General features: G+C 44.0%; 1 protein-coding gene across 1 annotated transcript; it reads right to left on the reverse strand.

The window, feature by feature from the left end:
* Positions 1-519: 519 nt before the first annotated feature.
* LOC104488332 (serum paraoxonase/arylesterase 2) lies at positions 520-10754 on the reverse strand (the record flags this gene model as incomplete). Its single annotated transcript, XM_010135682.1, has 9 exons — positions 520-788; positions 1721-1849; positions 2388-2469; positions 3216-3416; positions 4215-4341; positions 5506-5671; positions 6629-6684; positions 10511-10581; positions 10731-10754. Coding segments are annotated over 9 exons (1015 nt in total), but the record flags the coding sequence as incomplete, so codon positions are not given.
* Between the last annotated feature and the right edge of the window lie 3804 nt (positions 10755-14558).

Here is a 14558-nt window from a genome sequence, read left to right on the forward strand (position 1 = left end):
AGAAGACTCTACAGAAACCACTCCAAAGTGATGCCCTCCTCTTTTCTTAGTAGGATTAAGACAAATTTATGAATCTGAAGTAACATTAGGAAATCGCTTAAAAGGGGAAGAGGGGAGAAACAAAACTGAAATAACACTTACTCTCCTTCCAGTTATTTCAGATGCATTCGGGAAAGCCAACGGGAAGGTTTGGAGAAAGAACCCTAGCCCAGTCCCTGGGAAACCCAGGAGTCAGTGACAAGAAAGCACACCATGCTGGTAGTTAGCAATTCTCATTTACAAAATTGGTTTTCTCTGGGGGAAAAACCCCACCAAAAAACAGAAATCCAGTTGCAACAGATAATTCAGTGTATAAGAGTTTAGTCATTTGTAATCTGAATTTGGACTTCAAGGTCACCCTCTGTTATCGACATGGGGTCCTCCTCATTAGACAAATAAGCTAACTTCTCACTTTCAATTCCTTATCCTTTACTATCGTGTAAAACTCTCATTTTGGAGAGGAAGGCTAAGATACATTTCCATCACTCCAGTTAACCTTTATTGGAACAGTGTTGTTGTTACCAAATCTAGCAGAAAGTGAGTTCCCAGGGAACGGAAGCCTTTCTATTGCAGATTTTACCCGTGACAAGCTAAAGCTCACAGTAGAGAGCTCTGTGGAACACTGTGCCGATGAGCAGTTTTCCCTCGTACAGGGTTGCCACCGAACTTCCCTGCAGCACGGAGCCGTTCTCAGCATAGACGCGTGTCACCGCAGGCTCCTCCGAGAGTATGTTCTGGATGCGCAAAACCTGCCAGAGGTGAAACAGCCGTGGGTGAAAACCTTCCACGGATGGAGGGAACATCAGTATGTTAACTTAAACAAATTACTTAGGTTGATCAGTTGCTGATAACTGCAACCAAGTGATTCCTGTGATAGGGGCACAAATTCTGCCTCGGTGAAGCATGGTCCTTGAAGACTGCTTTTTTTTTTTAAGTGGTTGTGCAACAGAGACTCCACCTCTGTAAGTTGGTAATGCAGTCATCCCCAGCACTAGGAATGTACAGTTCTTCCCAGTTACTCAGTATCTTCTTATTTTCATGCTTTTTTTCCAGACAGAGTAAACAACTGCCTAGTATCATGAATCTACTCCTACTGACTGTGGTAATATTGAAAAGTGTCTTATGGGGAGCTTCAGACAAGGCTGAAATCAAATGGACACCAACCAGCCACCTGCACTCGGCTGTTGGTGCGCTGATGCCAGCACCTCGTTGATTTTGGAAAGAAAGAAGAATGACAGTGTCACCTACTGATGAGCCACACTTGCACAGATAAAGCTTTCCATTTTTGAATGTTTCTGGTCGAGCTTTGCACTCAAGTCAACTATTTTTTGTTTGGCAAATAGTTGCTGGCTCACTAATTAACAGAGTCATCAAAATCTGATTGCATGGCCACAGCTGAACAAAGCAGCCTGGAGTCCAGGATGACTGAGCTACTGGGTCAAAATCACTTAGTTCTCTCCCAAGGATCTGAATAGGCGTTTGTTAGTGAGCATACACTGTTCAGGCTTCCCACTTGAGATCAGAGGCTATAAGCCGGAAGCCATCTCAGTCTCCGCTTTTGCAAAGGCTGGCCAGGCTCTTCCTGGGGAATGCGGAGTTAAGTTATACCAAGGCAATTTGAAAAGAGGAACTTCCTGGCACAGTCATAGCCAAGAGACCAGTGACATCTCCCAAAAGGCACCTCAGAGGCAGGCAGATTTTCAGGATCGTAGTAGAACAGCTTCATCCCATTGGGATGACATCCTATCCAGATGTCTCCAGTGTGAGGGTCAATAGACAAGTTATCGACCAGAGTGTCCAGCTGCAGCGTCTATCCAACACAGAGGAAAAACAAGAAAAAGAGAAAAGTTAAAGCTAGCAGAAGTCCTGGGAGCAAACTATAACATATCCAATAGACCTGTCCAAGACCCTCATCTGATAGAACTTAGACTGATTTCTTAAGAAATATTTTCTCCTCCAGTGCTGTTTCTCTCTTTCCCCAGCATGCTTCATCCCCTCCTCTGTGCCACGAGAAACCTGCTTGCTGTTCCGAGCTTCTCCCACCAGCTCATTCACCCCTACACTTGTACTGACCAATTACTGCAGTGCTTTGTGGTCTGACCCACATGGACTGAGGCAGACTTCCACTGCAGCTCTCAGCACACCAGGGGATCCCTCTCGGCTTGCTGACGTGAGGGCGGAAGACCTGAAGCTCTGTAACGAGGTGTGCAGCACCTCTGCAAACCCACAGCAGGAGCCATCCAGACCAGAACTTCACATATAATCAGGTTGAAATCTCAAGCATTCATGGGGACTAATCTGTCCAAAATTCACACGTGCCTCTTTTTTATGGAACTGCAGCACCTTACCTTCACATGGCTTAAATTCCAATTAGCATGTTTTTCCATAACATGGACATTATGATCCAATATATCTGCAACATAGATGTACCTTCAAAAGAAAGCACCTTTCAGTAAGGCGTACAAGTAAGCAGACACCAAGAACATCCTCACCAAGAACTTAGCTCTATCAGCTGGTTAAAATGCAGCACCCTCTGAACCTACTGCCTATAAACTACCACACAGAGCAGCACCAAGTTCGTCCTGTGCAAGCCCAGCTCTTTGCATGAGAAGAAGACTCTTCACAGTTTTCACACAGCAACAGACGTTGCAAGCAGGCCACAGGGCACGGTGCTGAAGCCAATCTGCTGATAGGCTAACGCAGCTTCACACTGTGCCAGCTTTTCTGTTACAACACTGAGGCAGGCCTTGGATCATGAGGTCCACAAATATGGGTTGGTTTTCTTTTAAGTTGTTTAAGATCACCCGTCTACACCACAGGACTGGTCAATTCTGTCATACAGACTTTCAGACTGTAGAGCATTCCCCACTTGCAGAAATCCTGCCCTGTTAGTTCTTGCAAGCAATATACAGAAACTTCTCTATCAGCTGGTTAAAATGCAGCAGCCTTTGATCCTACTATGTATAAACTACCACACAGAGCAGCAAACATTGCCTCTAGTTAAGGACTGAGACACATGACCTCTGTTCTACAAACCCTCCGTATCGCTTACACTAGCACCCTGCCTTACATAAGCCAGTCTAAACACTTGATCTCAGAGGTACCACATGTACAAACTGGGATTTTGGGATTCTTTTGTGTGATCAAACAAAACCTAAGGCAAGGAGAGAACTTACTTTCTGTCGGGTGAAATGTTAATTCCATTGGCTGAATAAAATCCAGCTGCTACTTCTTTAACTTCTTTTGGACTGTAGTAAACAACATTTGACCAAGTTAAACCCAAGAACATCTCCAAGAACATCAAGATGAAGTCAGAGAAGTAGTGGTCATTGGTAGCATAGAAGCTGTCTGGTCCCATGGCTACTATATCATTCACACTAAAAAAATAAAAAAGAGGGAGAAAAAGAAATAAAATAATGAAATGAGAGGTCTGAAGGAGCATGGTAGGACTGCCCACAATCCAGCCAGGACGTAGTCATCCCACAGACATAAACGGTCTGCAACTACAGATGGAAGTTCAGATAGAGACAGAGTTATTTATATCCTTTTTACTTCTATTTTCTTTTACATGAGCCAGGACTGTGCAGTGCCAACCCCTGAAGGGGACCATAGGGTATCAGCTAGAGATCTGGCTACCTTTCCATAAGTCCATAGAAATTTTTCTCTCTTTTGACTACATTCAACTGGAAACCAGAGAACAGGTAGGAGTTGCAGCAACTTTATCTGTCAGGCTCTCTTCATCTTACAATCACTTTGTAGTAGGACGGATCAAGAAAATGGTGTATGTAACAACCACAACAAAAAAAGCTAAAAGTATGTTTATTTTTACAGTACAGAAAATTCAGAATAACTTCAGATTCATATCTGCAATGACCTGAGAGTGGGTTACAGGAAAGAAGGAGAAAGGGATGCCAAGCTAATTCATTGGCACCAATCACAGTGGCACTGAAGACTGATTTAGTGAAACAGGTACTAAAAATCTCATTTGCAGGAAAAATTGGAGAAACACAGTTTTTGATTACACAGAAGAGAAGTAATCAATAAGAGAAACAAGAAATCTGTTTAAAGAGAAAATATCTCACATTAATAATATCCTAAAATCAAAGTCATCCTACTTTGGACTTCACCAAAGCAGGCTGATCTTTCCGGGGGAAGATGGTATTTGGCTCCAATACCTTGTCAGAAGGTCGTGTCGAATGGTTTTCAGGTGTACAAGAGAACTGTCATCTTCTACAAATTTAAACAATTCTACTGTGCTCTTCTGATGGGGGTGGTTCACAACAAAGAGGTACACGGTGTTGTCTTAAAAAAAGAAATGGAAACAGCTGAATTCTCTGCAACAGTTGGCGTGGCTGAGCACCCACAGCTCTGAGGCGGCCTCCAGTGCAGAGTGCGTGTCGGGTTTGGTACATCTGTCTCGCAGCTCTTCAGAGGCAGAAGTACCAAAGTAATGCAGGATGCCACTGCAACTGGATCCAGATGTCCAGCTACTCTCCTCCTGGGCTCGCTCCACAGGGAACTGCCGTGTAAACCACATTTTTGCTATTTCTAGCAAGGAAGAAAGCAATCACGGTTTCATCCTTGTGCCCAAGCCACTGGGTTTTGCAATCTGACACACTACAGTGACTGGTTCCGTGAAACAGCCACACACAGCTGTGAAGGAGGGCTTGTAGCCCAGCCAGGTTGGGCTCTTTGGTTTATTTACCACAACGCCCTGAGAAAGCTGAAGGAGCAGCCTTCTCTTGTACTCTGTATAAGGCTGTGGTCCTTCTGCCCAGCCCTCCTTGTAAGACCCTTAATTAGCCACCACCAATTTCTCCTACACCTTCCCTCAAAGGTTGACTGTATGGAGACACAGGTCAAGCTAATGGTTCTATTCCTCTTAATATCTGCAGACTTCTAATGGCCTTGCTAAACTCCTCGGTGAAAGGGCAAGGAAAAAAGAGAGGAAGGAGAGCATGAAGGGTATTTTATTGGTAGTCAGATCCTGCCATAGGAGACCATGTCTTGGAGAGGAGAACATGGCTTGGCCACAGAGTACCAGAGATTTTGGTAATTTACAAGAGATTTGAGAAGTTACTGTTCAGCCACAAAAGTCTCCATTCTGTTCACTACTAGTCAGAGAAGCATGTGTCTTCTCAAAAGCCTTGACCCCAAGTGAGACGGATGTAGATTGGTATAATAAACTTTGCATGGTTTCCAACTCCTCAAACTTTTCCTATGTTTTCTTTCCTTTCAATACATCGGACATCTTTCTGTCTCGGACAGCCTGAGATTATGTGCAAAGGTGTTTGCTTTAGCAGCTGACATTTAGAAAAGAGACCAGCAAAGATAAAAAATCTGAAAACCTTTATCTCTCCCAGCAAGTTGAGGCTATTGGGGGTGCAAGGCAAGCCTGCAAAGGGATTTCTGTTTGTGCTCTTCAGGCTGAGATTTGCCACCACCTTGAGTTAAAGATCACTTTACCTCTGTCTACATAGGTGCTGATTCCATGAGGGTTAAACGATGCCAGATCAAACCCTCGGCTGATTCTCAGTTCCACTGCTCTGGGACTGCCTTCATTCAAATCCATCAAAAACATTTCACCTGGCTTGTCTGGTGCAAAGCTATGTATTCCGGGATATTTCAAGCCCTGTAAAATCAAAACGTAAGAAAATCATTCCTGGATAAAAGGTAAAGGGAAGCAGCACAAGGGTGAAAATGCTGGAGCTCTGTTCAGGCTTGCAAGCACGCATCAGGATGTCCCTTTGCTTGAGCCTGCCAGGCCGTGATGGAGGCAGAAGGACAGGCTCTGCTCCCTGCTCCCCTGATTGCAGTGCAGAAGGAGCAAGCTGTGTGGAGGGCATGAGGAGCCATGCCCAAGGCACCATCTGCCCACCACCCGGGCAGTGGCACCACTGCCACTCGCTGCAGCCACCACCCAGCTGGGTGTTCCCGGTATGTCACACCACTGTGCAAACAGGCACACTGAGGGGACAGAGTGGAGGTATGGCAGCACCAACTGCATCCGATGTGGTAAAGCCACAGGGAAGAGCCGCAGTGCGACAGCTTTTTTGGCATGAATTTCTGGCATGAATTTTGCAGCATTACCATTCCCTGCGTGTCTCTGGAGCATGTAGATGAAAACATCAGATTTTGTTTTAGAAAATAATTGCTAGCCATCCTGATTACAAAGAAAAGCTTGAAAACCTATGTCCTAAAGACTAAAAAAAATCAGGAACAAGAAGATCATCACACAAAATCTGATTTTTTTAAAGATAGGGAGTTAACATGCCTTCCTAACATGGGAAAGGTTTGACACATCAACATTTCAAGGAAACAGCATGAAAGAAATTCAAGGTTACATGAACAAGATAAGCCAACGCAATAGGATACATATGTCAGAGCCACCATCACCACTTCTGCGTCAAGAACTGCACTTGCTCAAGCAGAAGGAAATGCCAGCTAAGCTGACTCAAGTCTGGGCTGTTACTATGGAGCCAGCCACCCTCGTAGAAAAAAGAGACTCCCTCCTGCAATTTTCACCTATCACTTCTGTAGATAAGGAAGAAGGCAAGCCCCTGCATGGGGACAGGGCGTGGTCACTTACGGAGCTGATGAAAGCCAGTCCATTGGGAAGTATGTCAATATCCTCTGAACCAGTTTCTGCAAGACAGAGATAAACAGGTCTTTTTAAACACCATTTAATATTTCCCATCAAAAACCCTCTTTTTTAGTACAATTCCAGATCTCATGAATGTCCCTTTCTGATAAAATTATGCAAGTGATGAAGTTCAGCGGAAAAGTTCTCATTGCATTAGAAGCAGTAGCAGAAGGCAGCAGCACGCCAGGTTAGGAAATGGTACTGAGGCTCACCTGTTTCTGGGTTCCTGGGAGTGCCCCCACGGCAGCCAAACAATCTCCCACCCAGCTCTGTGAGCTCCGGGGCAGCGCAGGATGAATCACCCACTTTTGGCGATACTGTTCTGCAGCAAGCAATTATCGCAGAGGAGAGGATTCTCCGGGCAGGACCATACCCATCCCTCTGCTCACACACTTGCATAAGGCAGCTCTGGGAATTGCACACACTATTTCTCCTATTTGAGCTCAGATACTTCACTAAGATGGACTGCTAAATATTTAGTTAGAGCTCTCAAGTGACAGAGAACTTACTGTATCTTTAACAGCTAAGGGCTTCAATAGTTAGACCACACTTTTAACCGTGGGTAATGATTTCCAATATTGCCAGTTCCTGTAGTTCCTGTAATATTTTTCCATACTAGGAAAATAAAAATCAAATAAAATCCCTTTAATAAGAAGCAATTTTAGGCTTTGATCAAGCACTCTCCATTGATCTTTTAGCCCAACGCTGAAGCACATTTACCATCCCTCATTTTCACCACTCCCCTCAGAAGCCTCCTCTCTCTTCTCCAAACCACCAGCGCTGTTATCCCACTTCCTGGGTTTTGGTTCTGAATTTTGACTGGTCTCAGGCAGGAGGAGAACTGCAGTGATGTGCCCAGAGACACTTAGAGCCTGTGTTTTCCAACTCAAATTATCAATTTGATTTTTTTCAGGTTGGCTCACAGCCCGGTTTAAGCAACAAGCTCCTCTTCTTTACCACAGCTCTTGGTTTCTCCAAGTCTGGGTTCATTTATAAGATAGGGTTAGCGGCGATTCCCCACTTCCTGGGACTGCTGCAAAGATAACCAAATAAATAAATGCTGAGAGGTTCAATTACCATGGTGATGTGAGCTGGACAGACCGCTTGTACTGGCAGAGCACGCTGGTAGATGGAGGCATAATCATTTATCACTTCTGAATTAGTGAGGCTGCCAAGCAGAAAGACGAGGAGGCTAATTGGGAGCAGATAATTAAAAAGTACCAGTTCCTGGTGGAAGGGGTGTAATGAGAGCCCTGCACTCAACTACTTCCAATGAAACTGCCCAGCAAAGCACATTTTGGCCACTTCACAGCCAGGCCCTAGTACGTGTGGAAGACTTCAGAAGAGCAGGAAAATGTTTAATTATATCACCAAGCCCAGCTTGTCCATGGGATTATCTGAATAGCTAGTGCTCAAAAAAAAATTAAATATATGAGAAAGATTACTGCCTACCCCTAAAAATGGGGATTTTGATCTTTATTTTGTCTTAGTATGATGTATTACGCAGGTGCGTCTAACAAAAAACCCCAAAGCCTATATCCCATGAACTGTAGTAGCTTCTTGAACTTTAGGAATTAGTTAGGACATGTAGTTAGTTTATTATAAACCAGTTAGATGAGTAGACACTCATCTAATTCAGAAGATACTGTTTATTCTACAACTATAGCTTTTTCTACGTATCTGCAAATGAGATTTTAGGATAAGCAGTTTTTTATTGGTTTGTTCAATGTTTGCACCGCTACTTGCATTGCACAGTATTTGAAAAGCAGGCTAGATCAAGGTCTTAAAAAAAAGAGAGAGGCCCAAAGGATGAAATTGTACAGAAAGAACAATTCTTGAGTCCCCTAGAGATTTTTTCCATTTACTCTGAGTTTGCTTCCTTTACTACAGCTGCATTGCTTTTAACATAATTAAGACAGATAGATAGACTGTACCAGAAGCCTGTTCTTCCCTGAACAGAATGGATAGTTTAAGATAATTCTGTTCAGAGCTGGTTCAGATCATTACCTATGTCTCACTTAAGAGGTGAGAAGAATTGTTTTAAATATTAAAATATAGACAGACTGTTTATTCAGCTTTGTCATAGCATTTTAAAGGGAGAAGGCCTTGGAGGACCAAGATGTCCTTACACAGAGTCACCCGCAGGAGCACCCTTACGGCTCCGAGTACAGCAAAAGCCTGGTTTGAACAGTGCTACCTAGGCACCATCTAAACTTGGTCTCTCTGAGTAATATAATCCCCCCAGTCATATTAAATAAATTTTGGAAGATATTTGTGGTAATGTACCAAGTTTTAAATTTGCACCGATCCTTTGTTATTTCACATCGGACCTGTGGAGTTAAGTTTTGGCATTTTAACTTTTCTGAAAAGCAGCAAACATCAAAGCGAAGCCAAGGCGAGGTACGAGGTACGTGTGAAGGGACAGTGTTACTGTCCCCCTCACTGAGCACAGTGAGAAGCGGAAACAAAGCTCTGTAAACTGATCCACCATCGCCCCTGGGCAGAGCCACGTTCTCAGAATTCACCTAATCTCCATGTAAACGTCAGGCACCAAAAATGAGATATTGCTCGGAAATTAAACACAACGGTATTTGAGATTTCCAACTTTCCTGCTTTCCTCAACAGAGCAATCATGTTGCAAAAAGTCATGTAAAGATTGCGATAGTGATATGATTAAAAGAATTACTAAGAAATTATTTTTATATTATTCAGAGTCTTGCATGAGCAAATTACAGCTCCAGTCTAGAAGATCTGGAAAGTTTTTTCAAATGCATATTTGAAAGGTTTTTTATTCTGCATATAACCTCAGGCAAAGTAACTCTGCACACGCTTATTCATGGCAGTAATTTGACTTTACAAAGATGTTTGATCCCTGACACAAGGAAGAAGCAAGATGTATGAAATCAACACAGTGACTCAGCAAGCTCAAAGGCAAGGCTCTTAAAGCTCACCCAATGACTCTTGACATATGCAAAATCCGGGCAAATTTCAACAGAATTCAAGACATTTCTCAAAACACTAAGGAGGAGAAAAACCCCAACTATTAAGCCTGTATTAAGTTTAACAACTATTATTTGGGCAACACAAAAAAGTGATCAATTTTAAAGCTATCAATTTCATACTGTGGTTATCCTCAAGGGAAAGAAAAAACAGCACAGAAACATTTCCATGTGCTAAACACATGACCCAAAGTACAAAGTCAACATTTCAGCCACTCTGTTAAACCTCTTCGCAAACCAGACTAAGAGGACAAATATGACCCCTTGCTCTTTGAAACCACACAGCAGAATTGCACAACCGCACCAAGCTCCTGCCTGCTGTTTGCACGGTGCGGCACCAGCCCGCCCCTAAACCTCCGTGAAATGAGGCACTAAGGCAGGCAACCCTTGCTGGCATTTAGCAGCTCTTCCTTCAGCACATGCTTGTGTCCTTCTCCCAAAGCCTTCATCCTTGTAGCACATCCTGTCTTCAAGATGTCACCAGCTGACAGCCGCCTGTAGGTGCCTGCCTGGAGAGCAGGCACATCCTCGTCTAACAGCCAAATAATTTCCTAAGTGGCTTGGCAGAGGAAAAGTGTTTGCAAGGTACTCGTTTTCAAGAATAGGAACAGAAACATTAAATACTGAAGGCAAAAAATATTGCACCAAACTAGCTAGTTTTTCAGTATAATTTTCTTCCTGCAGTTTCTCCCTATCTAAAAGTTCAAGCAACGCATGAAAGTTGAATTAGCACTTTGTTTTCAGGATCAGGCTTGGAAACTGGCTTTAAGGAGCAGTCGGAAAATAAGGCTGGACAAAAGCAATGTGCTCAGTTATTTTGAGCACTTACCGATCCCTTTAATGAGCCGGCAGTTTGGGAGGATTACTGGGTCTACTTCCCGGGAAGCATTGAGTCTGTTCCTGCCAGAGGGAAGAGCAAGGTTAACAGCACACAGACATTTTTAAAACAGGTAACATTCCTAGAATAGCTCCATCTTAGTTTTATTGTCTTCCATATCAAAGCAACAAATCAGCCATAAAATACTAAATAAGCAAAACCCAGAACTGACAACAGCAATTGCTCCAAATCACTGCTATGGTAATACACATCCAGGGATTAAGTGATTCTCTGACACCAAATAGCTTCGGGAACTTGGCTTTGTTCATGGGCTTCAGGAACAAGGTTTCATGACCCACCACAGCTCAAAACTATAAAATCACACAGCCACGCCTTCTTCAGGTTTCACCCCACACTTAGGACCAGCATTTCAGATGAGGAGAGGGTGACCTTCTACCCCAACCCACTAATTATTTTTGGTCATCAAGCTACCAGCAGTTGCACTTTCTTACTTTTTTAGTCCATATTCAAAGGTAGCATTGATGCAAGGCACGACTACCCATTTCCCAACAACAGGCAGGACTTGGTAGCATGAATTTCAGGAACAGCCCTGTCCCTTCCTCTCTCTCCTGGTATCCATCCAAAGCATTATCCCTCAGCAGCGCTTATTTCATTCCTGAATACCCAAAAAGTCAATCGCTGGCTCATGCTTTACTGGACAAGCAGACACAGACATGTCATGAGTTTCTATTTCTCCATATCCTCCATTCCAAGTTGTCTACAAATCTGTACGAAAGGCACCTCACTAACAGGACTGCTGCGTCTGACCATGCTGGTCTGTAGGTCTGTAAGAAAATACACTGTGTTTCCATGAAGCAATGTCAAGCTAGCGTACGAGAATATTTCTTCCTTTCTTTGTTTTCATTCTGAAAAACAAGCATTTAAACTAATGTAGATACTCCTTCGCCTGCCTGTCGAACACACGTGTTGAGGCTGTACTTGCTCCAACCACAGGAAATTCTGAATGCAAAGATGTGATAGCAAAACCTAGCTATGTTTATGTTATAGTTTTAGGCATAAACATAAACTAAACAGCAGTATCAGTCCGTGGTATGAAAAATATGCAATACAGCTAAGCACTGTATGGTATGTCAGTCTTGCGTTTTCTTAGATCACTTCATTATGAATTGTAAATTGCTTCAGTGCTGCATCACTGATACATATCGTGAACACAAGGCCAGAAAAAAAGAAGAGTAAAAAGGAGGCAAGGGAAAGGAGCCCTTGTTAATCTCTCTCAAGCCCTTGTTAATCTCTCTCAACCCTCTCCCCCAGCTCCAGAGTCCTGACAGAGAATCACACTGGCTGGCTCCCATCCAAGAAGCAGCACAGGAGCAGTATCAGCTCTCCCCTGGATCCCCAGCACAGCTGAACCCACCAGGTGTGGCTTGGGGCCATCACGCCCGAAGTGTGCACTGCTGCCTGCTTAGTTAGGGCTTTTCCCTTTCCCATTTGCATCAGCTTTTTTGACTGCAAACCACGTAGTGCCAAAAGCACAGCAGGAACCCAGCCAGCAGCCAGTGAGAGATGATGATAGCCAGACAGCATTCCCAGGGAAACACTTCACAGGCTGGAATGAGAGTAATTCAAAAGGACACTGGTCACAAGCCTGCAGCATATATAGAGGCTTTTCCAAAATGTGTCAGTTTATCTAGCTCAGACAGCCTCAGCTACTAAGCCAGCTGGCCTAGATAACTAACAGGCCACACTAAAAACACAGCGGACCTGCAAACTGGAGGGGATGCAACTTCAAAAAAAAGAAGAATTTTCCTACTTGGCGCAACCCCAGTGCACAGCACCTCTTCCCTCCCAGTCCCCTCTTTCCAGATTCTGTCCTCCACCCACTGTCCCACAGACCACTGGCCTCCCCCTTCCTTCAGCAGCAACCTGTTGCATATTCAAAGACCTCTCTCAGTTTTTCTCTTCTCTAGACTAACCAGTCCCTGATCTTTGGGGTTGTTTTTTTTTTTTCTGACACGACTGAAAATCACCTCATCTTTGGTTTTGCTCCCAATTCTTTTCAAACTGTCAGCATCTTTCTGGAAGCACGCTACTGTTGTGAACATAGTATCCAAGCTGAGCGCTGCATCAGTACAGAGTGTTACGAAATTACATATACATCAATATATATGCCTGTATGTGTGTATATATGAACAATAGTATCATATGCATATTGTTCTGAGGAAAACACTAACACAGTATAATTCACATTCAAGTTTTACAAATTAGCTCAGACCTTTCTTCCGAGAAGAATTAGTAATGTAGATGTCAACAAGGGAATCTGTAATTTCAGTTGGTAACACACAAGAGATTTACCTGTTTCCTGCTGCACGAGCCTGACTAAAGTCCATTTGGTAGCTATCAACAGTATAACAGATGTATAAACAAAGCTAATTTCAGAGGAACTAAGTTTGTAAGAGATTTGTAATAATTCTTCAAGCCTTATTATCTTTAAATCATTTAATAGATTCTTGTGTCCTACAATCTAGACACAATATACCAAAATTAGAGGAACAGCAAAAAGTCTTTGCTGGATTCCTGCTTTCTGGGTGGGGGAAGGAAAACAGAGGCCTGGCAAGAGTTAACAGTTTCTCTTCTCAAGGCTATGTTAAATGATTTTAGAGTACTTTGTTTGCTGAAGTTGTGTGTTTCCAAAACTCTGTAATTGTCTGAGGACTGCTGCTATGCTGCAGTTTGCCAAAAACACAGCACACAGGGAAAACCCACAGAGCTGCAGAGAGGGGGAGGTGGGGGAGTCCTGGTTCTGTCAGGAGATTCTGCTTTACCAAATTCCCAGTAGTGCAATTGTTCATTAGATGCGGAGGGGACATGGGGTTCCCTGCTTTTCACTGTGCTTTCAAAAGGCTCACCCCACTAACGCCCGGGAGCACTTCCCAGCTCTGCCATCCCAGCTACTGCAACGCCAGGACAGGAGGGCCCTGTTACCACCATGGTTATCACTAACACTTGTAGTGGATTTAGTGCAAAATGCAAACACATTTATGCGAGGTACCCGGGTCCAGGGCATATACTCCTCCTCCTGTAACTAGGTACAATTACTATCTACCCAAAGATCAATTAGCTAGATGTCACTGCTTTGAAGTCAGGCATTTGGAGTCCATGTGCACTTGACCAAAATTATTATGATGTAGCTGCCTTGCAACACAGTACGTCATCATCACTTTTCTGGTCTGAAACAACCAGTTTCAGTGTTTAGTAGCTTTCAGGACAGAAGCTGCTGTAACATCAGTGTTCAAATTAACACCTCATGATATGAGGTGTATGATATGGATCTTGATATGACTGAGTATTTTAGCTCACAGCGAGTGATCCTAACTTATCATCACAGAACTCTGTGCTCCTTCAGAAGAAATCTCATGTACACAGGGACTACTGCTGTCCAGAGGTCAGCTTCAGTAGGAAATAATGCCAGTTTCTGGTGACCTGATTTTCACTTACTGTTTGGCCAAAATGACGTAAGGTAAATTCACAAACACCACTTTTGGCACATCCCTGCTACTGCAGCCACTGCAAAAACAGCGGCCCTCCTGCCCCAGGTCACCCTCTCCCTTTGGCCCCCTTGACCCCAGCATCTTCCAGGGGAGGATTTCACATCCTCCATTCTGGAAAGGGCATTTCCACTGAACAAATGCTCCTGAATTAGTTTATGGAGGATGAGAAGTGCACCACTGAGAAGCAGTGCCCAGTTTTCCTGTGGGAAAACCCAGTCTCTTTATACTGATGATGATAGCGATGAAGGAAGTGATGATGGTGATGATGGTGATTAACCCTTCCCCTCTACCTGCAACAGTGCTTGTGCAAGGGCAGCCATTCGCTGAAGTTAGGACCTAGATAAGGGGCTGCAGTGTCTCCAGGCGAGGAGGGGTGCACCCGCTAACCCCTGCCCAGCTCGGCCCCGTGGCGGGCACCGGCTGCCACCCCCCACCTTCGGGGCGCCTCAGCCCCATCCCGCACCGCCGACACCGGGGTCCGCAGCTCCGAG

Source organism: Buceros rhinoceros, unplaced genomic scaffold (assembly GCF_000710305.1).
Source record: "Buceros rhinoceros silvestris isolate BGI_N320 unplaced genomic scaffold, ASM71030v1 scaffold34844, whole genome shotgun sequence".
NCBI lineage: Eukaryota > Metazoa > Chordata > Aves > Bucerotiformes > Bucerotidae > Buceros > Buceros rhinoceros.